This window comes from Suillus fuscotomentosus (genome assembly GCF_016647785.1).
Source record: "Suillus fuscotomentosus strain FC203 chromosome Unknown F5891scaffold_49, whole genome shotgun sequence".
NCBI classification, from domain to species: domain Eukaryota; kingdom Fungi; phylum Basidiomycota; class Agaricomycetes; order Boletales; family Suillaceae; genus Suillus; species Suillus fuscotomentosus.
In genome coordinates, this window is record NW_024539561.1 from 134,566 (window position 1) to 157,998 (window position 23,433).

The following is a 23,433-nucleotide window of genomic DNA, read 5'->3' on the forward strand; positions in this document are numbered from 1 at the left end:
CCACCACCCATGCATACGTGTAACGCAGCATCCCTTGTCGCACGTGCGGGAAAAACTTACATTTCAATGTCATTCATAGAAACATCAAAATGAGTGCCCAGATTCGGCCAGGGGGTACAAACACTTTGATTAGGATGCTTGCATGTGATAGGGGTAATGCAGTACCCGGTCGTAGCCGGTTCCTTCCGCCTATCACTTATGTAACAGCTCCATCAAGGGACTCCTCCAACTACGCCTTACGTCTTGTCATGGTAAGTTAGTTTCTCTCACTCAGCAGAGTTGATCACTATATCTATATCAGTCAAACCAGTCCTTCCGCACTGAGCGTGACACCTTCGGTGAGCTCCAGGTCCCAGCCGATCGCTATTGGGGAGCACAGACACAACGGTGTGCATATTTGATCTGATGTACATACTTAATCACTGAATCTTTCTCCCAGGTCGCTACAAAACTTCGATATTGGTGGTCCCTCACAACGGCTACCGCCTCCCCTAATCAAAGCCTTCGGCGTGGTGAAAAAGGCAGCATCCATCGTTAACGCCAGCTATGGCCTAGATCCTAAAATAGGCGAAGCCATCCAGAAAGCAGCTGATGATGTGAGAAATTGCGTCCTAGGCTTTGGACGTGTGTTTTGAATCGAACTTTTCTTCAGGTCATTTCCGGTAAGCTCATGGACCACTTTCCCTTGGTTGTCTTTCAGACCGGAAGTGGAACTCAAACCAACATGAACGTAAACGAGGTGAGCATATCAAACTCTCGAGTGCTCAGTAGCTTTACCTCATTGGTCAACAGGTGATTTCGAATCGCGCGATAGAACTTCTTGGCGGCGAACTCGGTTCCAAGAATCCGGTTCATCCCAATGACCATGTTAACATGAGCCAGAGTAGTAACGACACGTGAGTTTCCGCGCGGGGACTGCTTAATTTAACGAATTTACTGGTAACCGTAGCTTCCCAACAGCTATGCATGTCGCCGCTGTGACTGAAATTAGTCACTCGTTGCTTCCGGCATTGACAGGACTCAGGGATGCACTTGACGAAAAGGTTCAGTCATTCAGCCACATTATCAAAATCGGACGCACGCACTTGCAGGTATGATTCTATCAAAGGGTCAGCCTTAAATTTGAACGCCGTCTTATCGTTATCAGGACGCTACTCCCCTGACCCTTGGTCAAGAGTTCAGCGGATATGTCCAGCAAATCGATAATGGCATCGCTCGTGCTAAGGACGTCCTTCCTCGCTTACGTTTTCTGGCTCAGGGTGGAACTGCTGTTGGCACGGTGAGGTCATCTAACATCCAACGAATATAGGCGCTAAGGTGTCGTGCAGGGTCTTAACACGAAGAAGGATTTCGACGTGAAGGTTGCAGCCGAGATCTCCAACATTACGGGTTTGAAATTCCAGACTGCACCAAACAAGGCAAGACACTCACAGTTTGTGCTTCATCTGACTTCTGATCAAAACCCGCAGTTTGAAGCTCTAGCTTGCCACGACGCCCTTGCCGAGGCTCATGGTGCTCTGAATGTCATCGCTTGCTCTCTGATGAAGATCGCTAATGACATTCGATTCCTTGGCTCTGGTCCTCGCTGTGGTTTCGGCGAACTGATGCTCCCCGAGAACGAACCTGGCAGCAGTATCATGCCCGGTAAAGTCAATCCCACGCAGTGCGAGGCCGTGACTATGGTCGCTGCTCAAGTGATGGGCAACCAGACCACTGTCAGCATCGCTAGTTCCAACGGACACTTCGAGGTATCCTTACTTCATACAACGCATTGACCATTTAATGATTTGTTCTAGCTCAATGTCTTCAAACCCGTCATAATCATGAACGTGTTGCAGAGCATTCGTCTTCTTTCTGATGGTAGGAGTTCATAACTCAGACTACGCTTATTGGCCCGCTTATCTGGACTTGTCAGCTTCCCGTTCATTCACAAAGAATTGCGTGGTTGGCATCCGAGCTAACGAGAAGCGCATCAACCATCTCCTGAACGAGAGTTTGATGCTGGCAACGATCCTGAACAGCCACCTTGGCTATGATAGTACGTGCTAATTATAAGTGTGCAGATCTGCTCGAAGTCAATCATACTTTGCAGATGTAGCCAAGGCCGCAAAGAAAGCACACAGAGAAGGAACAACGCTGAAGGAGGCGACGGTTGCACTCCAATTTCTGACACCCGAGGAGTTTGATGAGAAAGTACGCCCGGAGCTGATGCTGCACCCAGATGATGAATAGTCGCCAACTGTTCATCATCACCGTTTATAGTGCTGGTCTTGTTGTTAGAGCTGTGTCAGGGATTTCAAAGGAGCCTCCCTGCTGTACGATAGAAGATCAAAGTAATGTTAATGCGTTCTAAATTATCCGTGCTACGTCGACTGCTGCGCGCGTACCGTTGTGTGGGTGCACCCGTACCAGATGTGTTTGATGACCTTCTGTTGCTTTTCCTCTATAGACCTTTTGGCGATGATCAAACTGGTAGATCATTCTTGTTCCAAGTTGGAGCTTGATCAGGACAAGAGATTCTGATCATCACGTACTAAGGTGGATACCATGTCCGAGGCGTTATCCCAGCTGAGTGGATGGAGTCTGGTATTATATCCAATTGATGCAAATCAAAACCAGGATGATATCTTGAGGAACGACTAGGAAGTCGTATACCATGACCTATCACGAGGTGTTTATGTGGTGGCAGGGTATGCGATGATTGATCTTCAGCTTGATAGTGGAGGACACTTTTTAATGACGGGGCAAACCTTCCCATTCCAGAGCGCGGGAATGCAGGTAATATGACCATCCAGAACATGAATTTTGATTGAGGACAAAGTACACAATGATGAATGCGCATACTGGTACAAATGAAAGTGTGTAACCCAAGAAAACATTATCAATCATCGTGAATAGTCTATCGTATCAGTATCGTACCAGACCAATTTCCTTTTGTATTAGCATCTCATACACGCACCTACCACAAGTTACGTCCGATCCCGCCACACACAGAGCACGGTCTCACGTCGATGATCAAGAGCGGCAGCGTCCCTGTACCACCACACTTGCGGCATATTTGACCCCCAAGGCGCGGATCGCCTGGGCGCACAGCAACGGCATGCGGGACGGGCGGGGTCTGGCCCATGCCTATTATAGGATTGTATACGTATATTACATGCGCTGGTGGGGGAACGTGCGACGACCGACCAGTGTGACTTGAGCTTGAGGACTGAGAAGATGCCTGAGATGCCTGCGGTGGGGTGAACCTCGGCAGAGCACGCTGAAACTTGGATTTGTGAGATGACGAATTGGCATTCCAGGATGTGTACATCAATGCGCCGGCATATGGTTTTCCATATTTCTCCCAGCACTTTCTACAGGGGTGGGAGGGATCGTAATTCTTGTACCCCGTATTGTTGCCTTAAGAGAGCAACATAAGTTAGCCATATGAGAGGATGTGAATACACTTACATTTGACACACGTGTAGTCCTCATGGGGGTACACGAGGATGTGTCCATTGTGTAGTAATGGGTGTCCAGGGGTGGGTGTTCTAGTGGGACTACCGTCATCCGGAACGTCCCGTGGAGGGGTTTGATGCACAGAAGGCACCCCAAGAACTGGGCCTTGACCCCCCTGATATGACGGCGTATAAGTGCTCTGGGTCATACCAGAGGAAGACATTGGGTGTGGAGCTGCATAGGCACCCGTTTGAGACTGCTGCATGGTACGCATCTGTTCCTCGCGCGTACCCGAAACAGAATCTATTGCATCAAGCATCGTACCAACGAGTGCTCCAACCAGGCCGCCCCCTCTGCGAGACTGGTACGACTGACCAGAAGGCGCCGACAAGGAGCTTGGGACTCTCCACGCTAGCTGCTGCGGACGCTGTTGGGATGGGGACAATGGCTGAGAATTTGACGATGAGGAGGTGGTATGGGATGAGTGAGAATGAGAGGAGGAATGCGAATGCGAGGGTCTGTGTGTACTATGACTAGGTCGGGGTTGTTGTTGGAAGGGTCTGCGAGGACCGACTTCTACTGTGGACTCTCCATGGTAAGTGTCCTGCAGATGGAGTGTACGCTGGAGGCATTTCCTCGTCAAGTCCTGATGGATCTGTCGTGTGTGGTGCTGCAGACCCATACTGAAAAGCGCTCGAAGACTCAACTGCTAGTTGACTGGAATGTGCTGGGGGGTGTTGGTTTGTTGGCGACATAATATTGTTTCTGAAAATCAAAAGTGTGAACGTAGAAGGAGGAAGTTATATATAATCGTATGGCCGTCCCAAAATCTTGCGCAAGAATGGGAGGCACAGCCAACTGCGGACGGTCTTGTCATAATTAGTTTCCGAGAACTATAGTACAAATACACAGCCACTCACGGCCAAGTTGATAAGATAAGCCTCACGACCGCGGTTCAGGACTTCCAGAAGAACACTGACCACCAACATTATCAAGGAAATTTTCGTAAAGATCATCATCTATCCTACGTATACTCTCGCGTATCTCCGACGTCCTTTCCGGATACTGATAACCAGCTCATGATCACGAGTCGAGGCCTAGGGCGTACGTAGTTGGTGCCGTTGTAGATGAGTCACGCGGTTGAGGGACTAGCGAACAAGATATTATAGAGCACCCTTACTGCTTTAATAGGCAGGATTAGAAGACAGTTCGACGTATACTGATATCGATACTATCCAGCCCTGCACAAGTTCCGTATCAACAAGTAAAGTACTCACAATAAGAGCCATAGTATAAGATCTTTAAATAGAGTTGTGAGACACTCGCGCCTCTTGCATTACGATTCCGGGCCATGTGTAAGAGACCGAATCCAAAGATCTAAAAACTTAACTTAACAGAATCGCATAGGTCCTTGTTCAAATAAACAATTATAGGTTCCCCGTCTTTACCTGTAATATCAATATCTATCTCTCCCTAAAATAAAAAGCAAGACACTCACCACTCGAACCACCATTCGCGCCGATGGCCAGGTCCATCAAAATCCCATCAGACAAATTCACCATCAAAAAAGCGCAACGAGTGATACGATCACACTATTTGAGTGTCGATACATTGCAGGTAGTAAACGCAACAACGTAATTGCTATGCAAGTGATCGTCAACTTGTCTGGATTCGGAGCACAAGCCAACGGGAAACACTCACCGTCCACAGCAATGGAACTTCAGCCCGTATTTGGGCATCGTATTTCATAATACCTACCACATTCCTTTACATCTATGCGTGAGGATCATCAGCATCCAACAGAGTATAGCGTGTTGCGCAGATGAACCCCTGAATGTAGGCACCTGGGAGATTTAAGAGAGGAGACGAAGTGACTGTACGTTGTCCGTCTTATACGCTGACCGCAGGCTCCTTGGGACAATAGTTGAGAATACGGGATCAAAAATTGACACCGACTACCTACAGACTAACAAATTATCAGTAGTTCAATGTGGGCACCTATTGAAACGCACTGGAACTTTTAGCGAAGTTACATGCGTGAGAAGTAGCACAATTGCGAGTATGTGAGCAAGCCCCACAAATATATGACACTGTCATTATGATTATAGACTCGGGTTTAAGCTGAGGAAATAGATTGGATTGTCCAGTATACCCGAAGGGCCTAAAATACTCACCCAGATAAATTCAACCTGGTTACTTGCTTGTCAGCAACGCAAAAGAATGAATTATAGCCTGATTGTTGCACCTTTGTTCCTGAAGTCAGTACTGAAGGACATGTGAGACTTTGTGGACTTCAGGATGAATAGGAGTTTACCGGACTTGCACAAGATCGTTATCGCAGAAGAAACTGTCGAGCCTCAGTCATGTCACCTGGGAGATTATGAACGAAGTTATGACATACAAGAAAAGGTATATGGTATGCGGCATATGACTGACTAGAAAATCGGAGAGCCAAGGTGCCACATATGCCCATTGAATTTGATGTACCCGAGACTTCGAATGTCCCATGCAAAGGCGTGGGTAGTGTGAGTTTAGCCAAAGAGAGGATTCGCCAACGCGGGAGAATCCGGTGAAATGAGACCTAAACCGTGCCTAGTACTAGTAGTGGAATGATACGAGATGGGCTAAGCCGAGCGTGGATACGTGTGAACCTAAAGCCTGAGTAAAATGGCGGGGCGCCAGGAGTTGGGAAAAGAACAGAGAGTCAGTAGCGAAAATACAATGCTACCATGCCTCTACACTAGTGTACGGTCAAATAGAGGGGTGTAAATTTACAGGCGTAAATTTACACCTGTCAATTAGCGTTAATCAGCATGTGAATCTCGAAGGGCATTTTGGGGGTGTAAATTTGGGTGAATTTGGAGTTTGCCAATCGGGCGTCTCCGTGGTGGTGAATCTGTGAATCTTGCAAAATATCTACACTGGCTAGGCCATTAAATGGAAAACATTCGCAACCATGAATTGTGAAACGAGAAATAAGCTACAGTTACTATCTCTTTATCTTCAAAATCTCCCCGAAACCATTCCTTATGCAGACCCTTCGATCCCACAGTATGGCTTCGATTTCTTCACCTTGGATGATGAAAAGATCCAGGATTATGGTCCCATCGGCGCAGTGAACCATGAACTCGAAGTGCGCATGGGTCAGCGTAACAAAGGTCCCATTTCTTTTAAGGAGCGCGGACCTAGCCTCAATGCCGTGACCAATGTGCTTGGTGGCTACTTGGATCAGTATCACGAGTCTCCCGAGACAGTACTTCTTGTCAAATGGGTGGATGACCTTACAATAGCAGCAGCTGCTGCATTCAAATCTGCCAGCATTCCAGTAAGCTCGTTTTTACTGTATTTAGGGGTGACAAATAACTTGCCAACAATTCAGTTACCATTCGAGTCTCGCACGATGGCAGCAAAACCTAAGGAGTCAGTGGTTCATCAGCCGATTCAGCCCCTCTCAAACTCCATTGACCAACGGTACATTGACTTACCCGAAGTTGCTGATCTTCGGACAAGTGGTGCCAAGATACACCCTCTCCTTCTTGAGGGAACAAGGCGCTGTTATAAGGTCCGAGAAGGCGAAGTTTGGAAGGAGGGTGTCTTGACTGCTCCTGCAAAGGTGCAACTTCGAGTCCGGTGCATTGGCAGTAAAAAATGTGGGACAACATGGAATGCCCCTCGTTCTCGTGACCGAATCATGGGACACCTTGCAAAGTGTAGTCACATTGATGAGAAGTTTCACGATCGTGCAACTGAGTTCTTGGCGGGTGTTGCCAAAGGCCCTAAATTGTCCATTCCAGATGTGACAGTGGAACAGTCAAATGCAAAGGACTCGGACGACGGAGAAGTCATGGTGATGACTCACCATGGCAGTGATGACCAGAAGAAGACTGCCGACAAGTCAGTAAAATCATTCAGCCCTTTTATCTCCAAGGGGAAGCAGGATCTCAAGGAACGAGTCGACCATGCTGTAATGAAGTTCATTGTCTGTTGTGGTGTTCCTCCAACGGTTGTGGATTCTGAAGAATGGAAGCAGTTACTTTTGGCCCTGAATCCAAACTACCATACAACGAGCTCTACAGCACTTACAAAAAGTCTGATTCTCAAAGAGGCAGCAAAAATCAGCGAAGGTATCAAGGATTATCTCCACATGGCTCGCCACCTCACAATCACCTTTGATGGTGGCAAAGTACGTCGTCCAAGATCCCTCTACACCATTCACATTACGGTCCCTGGTGGTCGAACATTCTGCATGGAGCTTAATGATGCTGTGCGCAAGAAACATACAGCAGAATACATACTTACTGCCCTCGACCGAGTAAGTACTTCAATTGGATGCAACGTCGTCACCTGTCATTCATCCCTAAATTTAGGTGATATGCAAAATAGGACCATACAAGTTCAGTGCCACATCTTCGGACAATGCAGGCAATACGAAGAAAGCTCGCAGGTTGCTTTGCGAGCGCTATCCTCACATGCTCAATCTCCAGGATCCCTGTCATCTTCTTAACCTTGCCATAAAGGATATATGTCTTCTCCCTGAATTTGCCGAGGTAAGCAGTGAGGCAACATATTTCTGAAAGTTTATTACTGAAACGGTGTTACCAGGTAATTCGTCAAGTGCGAGGAGTTCTTTCATTCATGAGCCACTCAACTTTTGCTGCAGAGCACTTTGAACACCAACGTGCTCTGCTGAATATCGGACGAGGCCTTGAGGGTATAGGCGATACTCGATTTGGTACCCTCTACTGGGCTGCTTTGTCAGTCCAGAGAGGAATACCAGCTTTTCAGGCTATCATTGAGGATGAGAGTCTTGGAATTGAAATTAGAGGCGTGAGTTTGATGCTATTGAGTGTTACTACATCATTACTGATGCTGACAGTAATAGAACCTTAACGAACTTTTTGTCCCTGGAGGGCCAAGGTACCGTTTTGAGATGGACCTTTCCAAATTCCTGTCCGTTGTCGGTCCCTGGGCCAGAGGGTTGAAGTGCCTCGAGGGTGCCCAAATCACTGCTGACCATGTGTACTTCGTGTTCCTCGGCATAATGTCACAGCATGAAGAGGAATTTCGTGAAAACAAACATAGGCTACTCAATAGTACAATGGAATCTACTCGCCAGATTGGGAATGGGCGTTTCGACGAGCTTATTAATGAGACACCACAGTCTCATGATTTGTATGTGACGACCTTTGTGCTGAATCCAGGTATGTTTGCTGTGGTTACACCGTCCTGATCAGATCTAACCATGAGATAGTATACCGAAATGCACCCATTTACAAGCAGGTCAACCCCATGGCAGGCCCGACTCTCACAATCACTAAATCTGTTACTGGTGTCATCACCTGTGCCACAAAGCCTCCTCAGGACATGGTATCGCGTGCTGCCCTTGCCCTACAAAGGATTTTACGACGCGAGTATGGAGATTCCTACGAGGTTGGAAAGTATCCTGATCCAGTAGGCGAGATGAAGCTGCGCAATCCTATGCTTGCTGAGTTCAGCCCCATGGATGCGCTGGCTTCTTTTCGGACCCAATTCAAAGCCTACATCAAGGGCGAGGACCCATTCAATCGGAAGATGAGAACAAATGAAAGTGCTCTTGGCTGGTGGAAAGCATTGCAGAGAGACGAGTTAGCTAATGTTCTTGCAGTAAGTCTGTGAGGTTCCCACGTCCAAGACAAAACTAAATATTTTGACAGCCTCTCGCAATCAAGGCTTTTTCAGTGTCTCCAACGTCCATGCCGGATGAACGCACCATGTCAACGATTAATTGGCTCAACTCTCCGCGCCGAAGTAGGCAGGAAATCGGTACTCTTCAAGATCATATTAAAATCCGACAATGGCATCGTTTTGATTCTAATGTGAGTAACATTTTTTCGCGTGTTAAGTTCTCAGTCTCATACTGACTACACAGAAACTAAAAACACCATACAAACCTCTCGTCAAGTGGCGTGATATGGAATCCACTATCCTTGGCAAGCGGTCCGCTGAAGATTTGCCTCCTGCTGGTCGAATGCCTCCTCCACCTGAAGCAAGGACAGTGGACTCGGACTCGGACTCGGACTCAGAAGAGTTTGACGATGGCGCAGATTGGTTGGATGGTCCAGCTGCTCTTCCAGGGTTTAGGACAGCGGAGAAAGACTCATTCGTGCTTGTGGCATCCAGCGGTATTGATTTGCGTGCACCCTACCTACGTGAACTGCTTGATTCAGTCGGAAAACAACCTTTACAATCGGGTCCCGCACCAACAAAGAAGGCCGCAAAAACTGTGTCTCCATCCGTCCCTGACCCTTCTGCTTGGGACGAGTGGAAAGTTGAATAACTCACCTAATTCACTGTAATTCACTGTACATTTGACCTGATTCACCTGTAAAATAGCGTTAATTTACAGACATGTTAATTTACGGTAATTCACAGTGGTGAATTTGAAGGCCTCTGGGCGCACTGTAAATTTACCCTGTGAATTTCGGACAGTTCCAAATTGACCGTACACTACTCTACACCAGTAACAAGCAACATGCTCAAAACGGCTTAGTCACTTACCAAGTGGCACCCCGAAAAAGACCCCCGAACACCTCTCGAGCTCAATGCGCCCAACGGCGCCCCCTCAGATCATCTACTCATCCAGAAAACTCATAAAACCCTCCAAAAACATCAATTCATTAAGTTTTTCTTTAACTCATTCACACTAATATGCCTCCAGGTAAAACCAACACGACAGCCGGCACTGGCCCACCCAAAACGCACTCGCCGACCCCCACCAATGCCCCTAATACCCGTCGTACCACTCGTAACCCTATTACCACTGACGATATCTTAACCCTGCCCAACGATGTAATGGATACAACCGACGCGGAGAAGTTTCTAACCTCCAAACTGCTCTGTCTCGAAAATCAACCTTTCACTGCGGCCCACCTGTCCTCCATCTTATTTCACATCACGCAGATGTCTTCTGCCACTCCGACTCCCGTCATCGCTGCCATCAGGGCAGTGGCTTTCCTACTCCGGAAACAGATCGTCTGTGAAATCGCCGAAGCTGCAGCAAACACCCTCGCCACCTCCCTTACTGACACCATTTCATCCCGTCTAGTAGATCATGCCATCGCAGCCTTGGCACCTCAGATAGCCAGCATCCATGTCGCCTCAGAGGCACTCTCCAAGATGGCTCAACAAGCCGATACGGCCCTGACCACAACACTGGATAAAGCTGAATGTCTCCATCGACTCGCCGCCAACGAACGTACCGAACAAGAAGGAGGGATATCTGTAGCTGCTGAGCGCATTGAGGAAGTAGCGGATGCATTATACGCCACTGTCTCTGACTGCCAGAACGCAGTCAAACTCCTCGCTCCCTCCCTAGAATCCACTCAAGAACGACTGAATCTCCTCTCCAAACAAATGTTGGCCAGCCCACCCCCTACCCACTCTGCTCCCCCGCTATCCTACAGCGCAGCAGCGGCTACTCACCTCCCTTCGAAGGTCGACCACGCAATTGGACGTGCAGCCATCAGGGCCTGCCAAATCATCTTAGACCCCAAGCTGGGCACCTCGCTGTTCCCTCCAGGGACGTCAAACAAAGACATCGCCGCCCGTCTGAAAGAAGCCATTGGCAACATACGCGATGATAACACCCCCCCAGGATATGTTAGAGCTGTGTTGGTACTCCGCAACGGCGGAGTCGCAGCTGAACTGAACACTGAGGAACTAGCAACATGGCTTCGCAGCCCTACAGGCCGCGCCCTCCTGGAAGGCCAATTTGAATCCACAGTATCGTTCCGCTCACGCACCTTCGCCATCGTCTTAGAGTACTTACCGATTCGTTTGCAGCTTGACGACGCCGAATTCCTCAGACATGTTGAAACAGAGAACTCACTCCCCACAGACTCCCTAACTTCCATCCGTTGGATCAAACCTCCAGCTCGTTGATCCTCGGAACAACGGAAAGCCTTTGCCCTCCTTCAAGTCGCGGACGCGTATACGGCGAACGGCCTCCTCCGAGATGGCCTTTGCATCGAACAAGAACATATTGTTGTCCGCAAAGACAAGAAGGAACCTATCCGCTGTGCCAAGTGCCAAACCTATGGGCATATTGCCCGTAACTGCTCTGCTCCAGCTGATATATGCGGTACCTGCGCAGGCCGACATCCCTCCTCCCAATGCAACGCCTATCGCACCACCCGCTGCGCTAACTGTCGCATTGACAGTCACACCAGCTGGAGCAGGAAGTGCCCGGAATTCATTCGCAGATGTGAACTCCTGAACGACAGATTCCCAGAGAACCGGATGCCATATTTCCCCACTGAAGCTGCCTGGACTCATGCCATCTCACCTTCGCGCCCTCAAACCACCACTACCACTCAATCTCCCGCTCAAACCCCTGCTCCAACGCAACCCCCATCAACACAGAACACCCGCACCCTCCGCCAAGCTACCATCTCATTCCCGCCCGCTAAAATGCTCCCCACTGCTGAGAATGTCATGGCGGATCTTTACCCCCCAACTGACTTCGACACCCCCACCACCTCTTCTCCCTCAGACGCCACGACCTTCTTCACCCCTCAACCCTCCCCATCCTCATCTCGTCAATCTGAAAGTTCCACCCCCTCCTCATCGTCCTCTTATGTCTGACGACGCCCTTGGAAACACCGTCCGACTTAGAATCTGGCAACAAAATCTCAACACCTCTCTCATTGCGCAACTGTCCTTACTCAACTCCCCTACCATCGTCGATTGGGATATTTTGGTAATCCAGGAGCCTCATATTAACTTCCTCCGCAACACCAGTGCCAACCACCACTGGCACGTTCTCTATCCCTCTCAACATCTCATGCACCCCCAACAACGAACAAGAGCCGTCATCCTGATCAGCACCAAACTAGACACGAACAGTTGGACGCAGTTGACCCTCCCATCCTCAGACGTTGTCGCCATCCAACTGTCTGGTGCATTTGGCCGATGTACCCTATTTAATATATATAATGACGGTAATCACGCTAACACGCTAACCACTCTCGACAACTTTCTAGAACTTAATAACACCTCTATTCGCTCCTCAGCCACAGACCATATCCTCTGGATGGGCGACTTCAATCGCCACCACCCCCTATGGGAGGATATACGGAACCGCCACTTATTTAACTACGCTGCTGCTAACCCCCTTATAGACCTTATCGCTGAACATAGCATGGTGCAACTACTCCCCTGCAGCATCCCCACCCTGCAAGCCTCTAGCACGGGCAACTGGACCCGCCCAGATAACGTCTTCGGAACCGAACACCTTCTGGATGCCGTTGTCTCATGTGATACGGCACCCGACCTACGTGGCCCCAAAACTGACCATCTTCCCATCTTACTGACCCTGGATCTCGTTGTCCCACAGACCACACCCGAACTACGCCGTAATTGGCGAGAAGTCGACTGGGATGCCTTCAAAACGCATCTCCAGACCGCCATAACCATCAAACCAGCCATCCCTCTCGCCTCCGACGACGAGTTCCAACAAGCGGCCAGGCACCTCACCAATGCGATCACATCTGCCATGGACGCATGCGTCCCGTTCTCAAAGCCATGCCCCCATTCCAAGAGATGGTGGACTAAACGTCTCACTGACCTTCGGCAGCGCATCAGAGACCTCGACAAGCTAGCTTACCAGATGCGCGCAGTCCCAACCCACGCAGTCCATACTGACTTGAAGCAGACTAAGCAGCTCTATGCTGACGAGATCACGGCAACCAAGAAGCAACATTGGGTAGAATGGCTGGAAGACATTGAAGGTAACGACTTATGGACAGCCAACAGATACATCTCCTCCGCGCCCTCGGACGGAGGAAAAACACGAGTCCCTACCCTACGCACCACCAGACCAGATGGCACAGTGGCCGAAGCGGCCACCAATAGCGCGAAAAGCGCAATCCTAGCTACGTCCTTCTTCCCGCCCCCTCCTGCTAACGACCTTCTTCCCCAGGACACCATCTATCCAGACCCTGTAGCACGCATGCCCACCATCACGATGGATCAAATCAAACGCGCCATCGTCAAACTCAGTGGGTATAAGGCGCCTGGCCCTGACAGGGTCTGTAATATCGTCTTTAAAGAATGCTCTGAAATCCTAGTCCCGTATCTCCTCCACCTGTTCTCGGCCGCATTCTCTCACCAAACGTTCTATCAACCCTGGCGGGAATTCACCACTATCGTCTTGCGGAAACCAGGCAAACCCAACTACGGCATTCCCAAAGCATATCGACCCATTGCATTGCTCAACACCACTGGTAAACTCTTGACAGCGGTAGTAGCAGACCAGCTGACCTACGTGCTCGAACACCACCATCTCCTCCCTAACACGCACTTTGGTGGACGCCCGGGACGGTCCACCACAGACTCGCTCCATCTCCTGGAGGAGACTGTCAAAAATGCGTGGCGCTCGCACAAAGTAGCCTCTGTACTCTTCCTCAACATAGAAGGCGCGTTCCCGAACGCGGTGACCACCCGGTTGATCCATAACATGCGGATGAGACGCATACCTCGTGAGATAGTCCAATTCACTGAACGGTTACTAACGCATCGACAAACTCAGCTCAAATTCGATGGATTCACCTCGGACTGGTTCCCAGTCACTAATGGAATCGGTCAGGGTGACCCATTGTCTATGATCCTCTACATCATATACAGCTCCGGCCTTGTGGACGTCGCGACACCTCGAGGCAATCGTCGAGCACTGAAGGAACTCACACTGGCCTTCGTTGATGATACGGCCTTCATCGCAATAGGTAACACATTCACGGAGACCCACGCTATCCTAGCGGATATGTTAGAACGCCCAGGGGGAGGCTATGATTGGTCCAGAGCTCATAATTCTCGTTTTGAAACTAACAAATTCGCGCTAATGGATTTTTCTATGAACAGACTCAAACCTCGCCCTAATATGCACATCCAAGGGGCCGTTATTCGTCCAGTTCAGACTCACAGATTCCTGGGTGTCATCCTCGACCAGGAACTTCGCTGGAAGGCACAAGTCGACAACGCAATAGCGCGTGGCCTATCTTATGTTATGCAACTACGTCGCCTATCTGCATCGGCCAAAGGCTTACCCATGCGCCTTATGCGTCAACTGTACCTAGCAGTGGCGGTCCCTAAGATGTTATATGCTGCTGACCTTTGGTTTTCCCCAGTATTCCACACAGGTTCTAATACCCTGCAACGCGGTTCCATTGGTGTTGCAAAGCGCCTAACGTCAATTCAGCGCCTGGCAGCCATAGCCATAACCGGAGCTTTGAGGACCACTGCCACAGACACACTTGAAGCTCACGCACATCTCCTCCCCACCACCCTCCTCCTCCAAAACGCATGCTTCCGCTCCATCGTTCGTCTCACGGCTCACCCAAGCTCTCACCCTCTCTTCATCCCAATACGCAAGGCTGCAGGCCGCTATGTAGCATCACATCGCACATCCCTCCACCGCCTCACCCGCCGTTTCGGTCTACACCCTGACACCGTCAAAACATTAATCCCAGCTCGTCGCCCACCATCCACGAGGAACACATGGACCTCTCACATCGCTGCAACCAAAGACGACGCCATCAAGGAATGTGAACAACTTACTGACCTCATCCAGATATACAGCGACGGTTCTGGATTCAAAGGGAGAATTGGGGCGGCGGCAATACTGTTCAGAGTGGGCCAACAACCAAGGACATTGCGGTTTCACTTAGGGTCAGAGGAGGAGCACACAGTATTTGAGGCGGAAGAAGTGGGACTAACACTGGCGGCGCACCTCATAGCCACCGAACCGAACCTTATCTTCCCTACCTCCATCCTCGTCGATAACCAAGCGACAATCCTTGCAGGTGAGAGTTTCTATTCACGCCCCGGCTCCTATCTGGCGGATCACTTTCGCAGAATAATGCAGCGCACAGCGCGAGAACACGATGGATTCAACGTGACCCTTCGTTGGGTACCAGGGCACTCCAACATGCACGGCAACGAAGAGGCAGACAAGCATGCTAAAGCAGCATCAGAAGGACACCACAACGACAGCCCTACGCATCTCCTACCCCGTTACCTCCGCCATCGCACCCTCCCCCTAAGCATCTCCGCCTTGATCAAATCTCAAGTGAAATCCACCGCAGAGAGATGGAAACATCTCTGGAGCACCTCCCCTCGCTTTCGCCATATAAACCGCATAGACCCCCATATCCTTCGTAAATCATTCGTCAAACTGTCTGCCACCTTCTCGAAACGCCTCACCAGCCTCTACCTCTTCCTACGCACAGGACATGCACCGCTCAACAAACACCTGCATCGCATTCAGAAATCAGCCAGCCCATCCTGCCCTCACTGCCCCAACACCGATGAAACGGTCCACCATTATCTCCTCGCATGCCCACACTACCGCAAAGAACGTCACCTTCTCACCGCAGCCCTAGGCCGTGACGCCTCGTCCATCCAGTTCCTCCTATCCACGCCCGAAGCCACCCCTCACCTAGTTACGTATATCAATGCTACTGGTCGAATGAAAGCAGTACTAGGTGTAGTACCTTTGCCCAACGTCCCGACAGATTAATCACTCGTTCTCCTTAGCTATAGTAATCTTCACATCAAGCATACCATCACCGCCATCACTCTCCCCCCTCATCACCACACCTTCCTCAACCACTCGCCCACATGGAGTCTTATGTATCACCCTCTACTCTTGGATCGCACCTCACGGAACTCAAGACATGAGGCCCTCTGCTCAAACCAGGGCCCAAACACTTAGTTATTCCATACATCCAACCAGACTCCTGTACCAATCCGCGCAAGCGGACGAGTACGTGTTTTATATTGCACATCTGCCAGCCTACATACAGCATATATGTACAACATTATCATCTCATCATCACAGGGCGGCGCGCCTAAAACGGCCGGCGGGAACGGCGGACTGGTGGGGGTACGCCTCACACCAGGGCATCCGCGCGCCCAGAGATGCGATAGGGGACACTGGGGGTCCCCTCGACCAGCTAGTATTGTCCTCCTTAGAGTACTTCTCTCCATAGGACATTAAATCTGAATTAAAAAAAAAAAAAAAAAAAGCAACATGCTCAACGCGTCGATGAGTGCAATAGAAGAGAGGAATCTCAACTGTGTTAGCATATGGAATTTTCGGACGCACGGGCCCTGCTCAGCATGCGTGTCATGTCGAGAGTGTGCGGAGCGCCAACCCTGGTAGCCCACACCAGAAAACTCGATTGTATCGTTAGACCTGTGTAAAGCAATCGGCGAGTGTTTTATGTCACTCTGGAAGTCTGGAATTGGTATCAGATCATCGGGTTTCAAAGGATCACGGATAACTATGTATGGCGGAACACACAAGACAGATCCATGCACAGTGGCACAGCAATCGATTGATGATTGGCTATATACATCTTAGTGGACAGCACTTGCTGCGTCACTCACTGAAGCCGCTCGCATCAGGCGAGACTGCCCACGACAACACGCGCAGTGTGGTCCTCAAAGGCTCTGCGACTGCACATCTTTGATTGCCCATATTTGTAAGCCAAAGCGGAGCCGCCTGGATATGAAATGATGGAGGCTGTATAACCGTCTTCATTACGACCTCTCCTTACCGCCGCTCAGACTTCTGAAAAATTCGGCATATGCATGTTCGACATCAAATGAAAGCTATGAAAATATCAGTGCGAAGCGCGTCAGCAAATGTTTGTAAACTTACCTGCCGGGACTGTTCATCTGTTATCTCTTCGGATGCCTTCATGCTGTTCAAGGTAATGAGCCTAATAATGTGAGCCTGAGACATCGAAAGCAGGCGGGAAACAGAATAACACGCACCAGCTGACCATTTTGCTCCGTCCCTCCCAATCCTTGCTTCCCTTAAACCTAGCATACCCTGTGACAAGTTCTTGCAAGATCGGGTGGAGTTGATCCTTAGCGCGTAGCCTAAGCTTCAACGCATCCATGAATGTGATAAAATTCTGTGTTACTGGTTAGAAAAAGAGATATTCCAACACAAAACACCAACCTGCGTCGTCTCAGCGATCCACTTTCCAGTCTCAGGTCCCGCCTCGCTAGAATGTTCAACAGTCGCAGGTACGCCGACTCGTATGCGATGTAACGCCGCAGGGTTATCCATCCGATACCGTGTCATGAACTGCTCGATGGAAGGAACGGAATCCTTGACAAGCTTGAGCATGGTCATGTACTGCGAGAGAAGTCGCGTGCATGCAGGAGAGTATCTCTTGCAGCGCATGTATTCCTAAGTCTGACATGAAGTGAATTTAAGATGGGAACATACTGTGCTGCGGTAATTGCATCACGAACATAGGCGCGCTCGAGGTAGTCGAGTGCGACAATGATCCCGTACAAGGTACCAAGGAGATTGTACTTCTCTCGTTCAGCATTGTTCGTAAATAGTCGAACTTCTTCGTCCAGCGAAAGGGTGGCCATTTTCATCTTCTCCTGAACTGAACGGTGATCTTGGCAGCGTCCGCCGCCGTCGACTGGATCAATTGTTTGTCATTGTTTGTGAGGCGTGAGTGGCCCGCCCCGCCACTCACTCAACTTGGTATACGAACAAGAACCCTATGATCATCCCTAGAGACTTGCAGCTTGAGCTTGAAATTCTGGACCTGAGTGTAGGAGCGCAGGTTTACATCATACAAGGGGTTTGTTCAGATAGAAGCGCACAAAGATGGTGCGTTCAAATTTCCAAATTATCGGTTTAACTTAACTTAATGATTGCCACAATGCCACCAGGAGATGATCGATTTCATGAGCCAGTTAAATTGCACAAAGGTACATTGAAGCTCTGTGTGGAGCATGCTGAACTCTTTTTCCATTATTCCTAGTTTCTTGGTTACATTGTTGGGGCACCATATAAAATCCTGCAGGTTCGACCAATGCTGGTCAGTTGCCATCCCCTACCTCATCTTCTCATTTCGTGACATACATTGTCCAAATCAACTTGAACTGAAACAGATCTTCATCATACGGAATTTCATAGGTTTGGTCTTTCTTCCTCGAGGTCTACGACACGCTCGACTTGAGTCAGATTGCAGCAAACGATGCCGAAATACAAGAAATCCCAAAGCCTCCTGCGCGATAGCTTCAACTTCCCGACTTTCAGCGACCTTCCGGAAAACCCTGCGAATGGAGTTAACCTCGAATACTACGATGGTTGCCTGGACAAATTCGAACCCAAAAAGCACTGGTGCTTTCTCGGCGAGATTGTCGATTCCGTCGGACTCGAACGAGTTACGTTACGCGTAAAGGATAAGGACGGTCTGATCGGCACCATCAGGCTGTACACAGACGACGGCGGAAAAGCGCTTGATCCGCAGATCGAAAAAGGACACACAGTTGCTGTACTGTATGGCGAGCAACACTGCTTCACGGACATGACCGTCGGCATACGTGTCGAAGACGCCTCCAACATCAAAATCATACCATGCTCACTCGAGCAACTCCTGAAGGCCAGCGATGATGTGGCTGTACTGCGCGAAGGCCAACCAACACACTGTGGATCTTGTGGCAAGGCTGACTGCAAGGCACTTGTTGGGGTACAGTGGTTCACGACAAAGACATGGGGAAAGTGTCGCGAATGTTTTAGCTTCTGATGCCTCACCCTGATAAATTACTGGCTTTCCGAGTTATCCTATAAATATCCCAGTCTCATTTTATTGTGTCGTACTGCCCCAGTCCAGGATTGATCAATCATTAAATTTTTTGCGAGGCATGAACGTACATGAACGATACGCAACCAACAGTGCTATTATGGAAGACGCAGGAGAGTATCTCTTGCGGCGTATATAATATATTCCTTAAGTACGAGACACGGACTCAATTGTGTTTTGGGCGAGCGGAAGATGCCGTAGCGTCTCTTGTTTCCGCTCTCCTAACACGCTCCTCAATTTATGATGTAAACGCACCCCAAGCTCTTCTTTTTTCACCACCCTTTGCGCTATCGCGTGCTTCAAGCTATCCACTGACAGCATACGATAGTGTACCTCACATTGTGCAAAATTACTCTCATGGACGCTGAACGTTGAACGCTGAACCCCGACCAGCACAATCTCCGGAGCTCCCAGATACACACATGCGAAACTGGCTGTGTACCCTCGTACCACACCCTTTCTTGGGCAGATCATCGATTTGGGTAGGAAGCGCTTTGCATGTTCACTGAACTTTCCAGTCATCTTGCTCCGTGTTTGCTCCGCAAATATCTCAGTTGAATATATTTATTTCTAAAATAATCCTTCCTCAATCGCACGTCAGTGATGCCTCAAAGAAAGCTTCACGAGTCAATCATATCTCGTTGACTGTAAAGCTTGGGCATCAACGGTAACCTGCCCCTCTACATGATCACATTAAACACACCTGAGAAAATTAATTGTGCTGCGGATAATCACACTGACATACTAGACTCGTGGCCAGTGCATCCAGGAGGCCAGGAGCCTAAACCCACACTGGGAACCAGATACGCCGCCAATTAACACGCGGCCAACACGCCTTGCGACAGAGACCGGATCTACTTTCTCCTTGCTCCATTTGTCCTCGACCCTTCGCATTGTTATGCTTCCCTTCCGCACGATCTCTCCCTCCATCATTTTCCGACAAACTTGTCTCCAGAGTGTCCGTTCAAGTCGCCTCTTGTCTTCTCCGAGTTGTCATCTTGTCCAACTCAGATTGAAGTTGAAGCAGCTTCAAACATACAGAATACCGTACGTTTGTTTGTTCTTCCTCGAGGTCTATTCGGTCAAGCTCAACTTGATTCAGTTCACTGCATCGGACCGTGACGATGCCAGAATCCAACAGTTCTAAAAGCCTCCTGCGCAATAGTGTCAACTTCCCATCATTCAGCGACCTTCCGGACGAGAATGACGTTGATCTCACCTACTACGACGAGGGCCCACGTGGATTTGAACCCAGCCAACACTGGTGCTTCCTCGGCGAGATCGTCGACTCCTACGGTCTCGGTCGAATCTTATTACGCGTAAAGGATAAGGATGATCAGGTCGTCACCATCGGGCTGTATACAGACGACCGCGGACACGCGCTCGCTCCGCAAATCAAGCAAGGTCACACAGTTGCTGTACTGTACGGCGAACAACATGGCTTCTTAGACATGTCCGTCGGCATACGCGTCGAAGAACCCTCCATTATCAAAATCATACCATGCTCGCTTGAGCAGCTGCTGAAGGCTAGCGATGATGTGGCCGCACGTAAGTTGAACGGCCAATCAAGGTGCTGTGGGTCTTGTGGTAAAAAGGAGAATGCCTCTGACAACACGCACTTGCGCTGGTGCTCCCGCTGCAAACAAACGTCATACTGTGGAGAGGTAAGCCTTGGCCGTAATGTGTTCCAATTCAAGTCGTGTCTGACTTCACCTTATTCTCAGGTTTGCCAGAGGAAAGCTTGGGTGGACGGACACAAGACTGACTGCAAAGCATTCGTTTGGGTACAGTGGTTCGCGGCAAGAAACTGGGGAGTGTTCAATGGATATTTCAATTTCTGATACTTTTGCGCTGATCAATTTTGGCTTCGCAAATTATGCCTACCAGTCTCATTGTATCATTCTAATGTCAGCTTGGAAATGTTATTTCTCGAAATATGTAACCACCCAGTACTATCAGAAGTATGTGCTACTGTGATCCACTACTACTTGGAGGGAAGGAGTGAGGATAACGTATTCCGCTCGCTACTCATCTGTTATCGTCACTCGACCGCCGATAGTCAGGGTCTCCAGAGAACACTTTGACCGTGCCAACAATGCCTTCATATCTTCACGAGGCCAAGATACACTGCGGTCACTGTGGCGTGCTTCAAGCGCGTGCAAATTGGGGAGCGATAGAGCATTGAGCAGGTCAGATAGAGGGCGCGTGAGCAAAGCGTCATGATGGATTGTAATTTGATATGCGTGAATGATTCCAAGGGTTCTTTTTAGTCGAATGCTACGCGGGGAGTTAAGGAGGATTCGGACATAGCTGGAGTAAATGGAGGACAGGGTTAGGGTGATCTGCACATCCTTCAAGTAGGCCCGTACAGGGCTGAAAGAAGACAATGGCTCGATGTCGAAAAACAGCCTCATGTCAATGTTTGTTACAAAAAGCTGAGTGAGTTCGCCCTGAAAGGAGTGAACAGAGACTCGGAGAGATGTAATGAGTGAACATAGGCATGCTCAGGTAGTCAAGCGCGACAATGATCCCGTACAAGGTACCAAGGAGACTTCTCTCGTTGAGTATTAATGGTTCGTGAATAGTTGAACTTCTTCGTCCAGCGACTTAAGGGTGGCCATCTTCAAGAGAAGATCTTCTCCTGAACTGAACGGTCCTTGGACTCTTGGCAGCGAGTGATTGATCGAATGTCGAAGTCTAGATTCAAGTCAAAGTACTGTTAATCGTTATTTTGTGAGGCGTGCGGGCAACTCGGGCCGCCTCGCTCTTCGTGTGTGACACGTCAATGACACGTGACGAACTTAGTGTCGTAACTCTACAGTACCCTTTCTGTAGCTAGCTCATATTGGGGTTAGGGTTATATCTGTAATCGTCGATCTCGATTTGGCAATTGAGGAGCGCTAAGTGAACCGCACCATAATTCAAGTGCCTTCTTATCAGTGACTTTTCGGTTCCTTTTCTGGAAATATCCGGCGGCAAGTGACAAAAAGGGAAGTTAAGAAATCACCTTGCTTGCAAGGTCATATGCCAATATGTCCTTCCAAAATACCGTTTCAAGTGCGCTCGTTCCCCTCGTCTTTCCAATTAAAAACGAAAGCAAGGTCATCGCCGGCGACGGCGCCTAGTATGTGAATTTCAAGATGCTATCTATGTGTTTGCGCACGGGCCTGGCCTGGTGCTATGGAGTGTCAAACAGAAATCACATGCGGCTTACAAAGCCCTAGATCAACATGGTGTGCTCGCATACACATTGATCGTCCAACTGGAGCGCAGCTCGTCTTTACCAACCTGAAACGGGTGTCCAGATGTTGGAGCGCAGCTCGTCTTTACTAACCCGAAACGGGTGTCCAGATGTTGGAGCGCAGCTCATCTTCACTAACAAGGAAGTGTGGGAGAAATAGGTTGACGCCTAGCGTGATACTTCCACACAGCTTCCATCAATATTGTCCCGATGTTGAGGACATAGATTATGAGACAGAACGCCGTGACGGCGCGGGAGGCCGTGCTGTGAGACGAAAGGCCTGCTGTCATCATCGCTGTGGGCGAAATCCATGAGGGATCAGGAACAGCACTAAATGACGGAGCAACACACCAGATACGAGACAATTCAGGGAACAGACAACGAAGAATATAGGCACGATTATCGACAATAGGTGGAACACGACCAAGAATCTGCCTTGCTTGAGTTGCTGACCACATTTATGTCAGCGGTGTAATCCGAGTGGCGAGAATAAATCTTACTTTTTGGATCCACCGTCGATCAGTATGTAACCAGCGCACCATACTTGAGCCGGATGTCAATATCGCGATTATAGCGAGCATGAGGGACATAAAAAGTAGACAATAGGGAGTAGGTGTTGAGTAATTCAGGTACGGCACAGGAGACGCCGTACTGACGAAGGCAACGCTTATCGCGAGGAGGACACTTGCCTTTGTGGGAGTATGTCAGTGTCGGCTTCAGTGCGCGACGCGCGCGAAATTGAATAAGTCACCGTGGTGATAGTGCTACCCAGGATAGAGCACAACTTCCTCCTAAGGGCTTCAAAGGCTCGATCTGATTGAAGGGAGTTCCAATGATCATGAAGATCTGAGCATCCAAACGCCAAAAAAATGAGTACGTTCATTACAAGAGACGTGAACTCTGGAGGGGGAAGTTCACGCCGGGGGGGCAGTACTTTGACAGGACCTTCGTCCTTGATAGCCTGAGGGGCCCGGGGACCCATGATGGGGAGAGTCGAGACAGACTAGTAATGCTCACGGCGATTGATATACTATTGGATGATGCTGTGAGATTTAGTAAACATTCCTGGTGAGATTCTGATTCAGTGGTGTCGCG

The 23,433-nt window shown here is 49.4% G+C and overlaps 7 protein-coding genes across 7 annotated transcripts; 4 read left to right on the top strand and 3 right to left on the bottom strand.

Moving 5' to 3' along the window:
- Nucleotides 1-89: 89 nt before the first annotated feature.
- Nucleotides 90-2,232, top strand: F5891DRAFT_1130024 (L-Aspartase-like protein; the record flags this gene model as incomplete). Its single annotated transcript, XM_041364472.1, has 12 exons — nt 90-251; nt 302-387; nt 440-596; nt 653-739; nt 793-896; nt 950-1,091; nt 1,148-1,279; nt 1,329-1,418; nt 1,470-1,748; nt 1,797-1,860; nt 1,916-2,038; nt 2,093-2,232. The coding sequence occupies 12 exons, from the start codon at nt 90-92 to the stop codon at nt 2,230-2,232; spliced, it is 1,566 nt and encodes a 521-aa protein (XP_041222677.1).
- A 552-nt stretch (nt 2,233-2,784) lies between these two features.
- F5891DRAFT_1050392 (uncharacterized protein) lies at nt 2,785-4,330 on the bottom strand. Its single transcript, XM_041362446.1, has 3 exons — nt 4,063-4,330; nt 3,454-4,001; nt 2,785-3,402 (listed from the first exon to the last, which is right to left on the bottom strand). The coding sequence occupies exons 1-3, from the start codon at nt 4,194-4,196 to the stop codon at nt 2,960-2,962; spliced, it is 1,125 nt and encodes a 374-aa protein (XP_041222678.1). The 5' UTR covers nt 4,197-4,330; the 3' UTR covers nt 2,785-2,959.
- Nucleotides 4,331-6,430: 2,100 nt separating this feature from the next.
- On the top strand, nt 6,431-9,194 carry F5891DRAFT_896508 (uncharacterized protein; the record flags this gene model as incomplete). The annotated part of the gene is made up of 7 exons (XM_041373372.1): nt 6,431-7,031; nt 7,068-7,705; nt 7,959-7,988; nt 8,044-8,268; nt 8,324-8,642; nt 8,693-9,084; nt 9,135-9,194. Coding segments are annotated over 7 exons (2,265 nt in total), but the record flags the coding sequence as incomplete, so codon positions are not given.
- A 7,825-nt stretch (nt 9,195-17,019) lies between these two features.
- F5891DRAFT_1130025 (vacuolar protein sorting-associated) lies at nt 17,020-17,871 on the bottom strand (the record flags this gene model as incomplete). The annotated part of the gene is made up of 5 exons (XM_041364473.1): nt 17,020-17,091; nt 17,141-17,201; nt 17,257-17,399; nt 17,447-17,660; nt 17,720-17,871. The coding sequence occupies 5 exons, from the start codon at nt 17,869-17,871 to the stop codon at nt 17,020-17,022; spliced, it is 642 nt and encodes a 213-aa protein (XP_041222680.1).
- A 123-nt stretch (nt 17,872-17,994) lies between these two features.
- F5891DRAFT_546601 (uncharacterized protein) lies at nt 17,995-19,151 on the top strand. The gene is made up of 2 exons (XM_041372195.1): nt 17,995-18,118; nt 18,181-19,151. Exon 2 carries the CDS (start codon nt 18,489-18,491, stop codon nt 19,038-19,040), a length of 552 nt encoding a protein of 183 aa, XP_041222681.1. The 5' UTR covers nt 17,995-18,118; nt 18,181-18,488; the 3' UTR covers nt 19,041-19,151.
- A 1,070-nt stretch (nt 19,152-20,221) lies between these two features.
- Nucleotides 20,222-20,938, top strand: F5891DRAFT_1192283 (uncharacterized protein; the record flags this gene model as incomplete). The annotated part of the gene is made up of 2 exons (XM_041367585.1): nt 20,222-20,761; nt 20,822-20,938. 2 exons carry the CDS (start codon nt 20,222-20,224, stop codon nt 20,936-20,938), a joined length of 657 nt encoding a protein of 218 aa, XP_041222682.1.
- Nucleotides 20,939-21,121: 183 nt separating this feature from the next.
- On the bottom strand, nt 21,122-23,320 carry F5891DRAFT_1192284 (uncharacterized protein; the record flags this gene model as incomplete). Its single annotated transcript, XM_041367586.1, has 4 exons — nt 21,122-21,547; nt 22,527-22,769; nt 22,839-23,027; nt 23,090-23,320. The coding sequence occupies 4 exons, from the start codon at nt 23,318-23,320 to the stop codon at nt 21,122-21,124; spliced, it is 1,089 nt and encodes a 362-aa protein (XP_041222683.1).
- Nucleotides 23,321-23,433: the final 113 nt, after the last annotated feature.

What these genes read in the sequence shown, in the direction of transcription:
- F5891DRAFT_1050392 (XM_041362446.1), bottom strand. Translation starts at nt 4,196, where the DNA reads ATGTCGCCAACAAACCAACACCCCCCAGCACATTCCAGTCAACTAGCA. An exon ending in GACGAGGAAATGCCTCCAGC is followed by an intron (nt 4,002 to 4,062) that starts GTACACTCCATC and finishes CGGTCCTCGCAG; the next exon opens with ACCCTTCCAACAACAACCCC. An exon ending in GGACTACACGTGTGTCAAAT is followed by an intron (nt 3,403 to 3,453) that starts GTAAGTGTATTC and finishes TGCTCTCTTAAG; the next exon opens with GCAACAATACGGGGTACAAG.
- F5891DRAFT_546601 (XM_041372195.1), top strand. Translation starts at nt 18,489, where the DNA reads ATGCCGAAATACAAGAAATCCCAAAGCCTCCTGCGCGATAGCTTCAAC.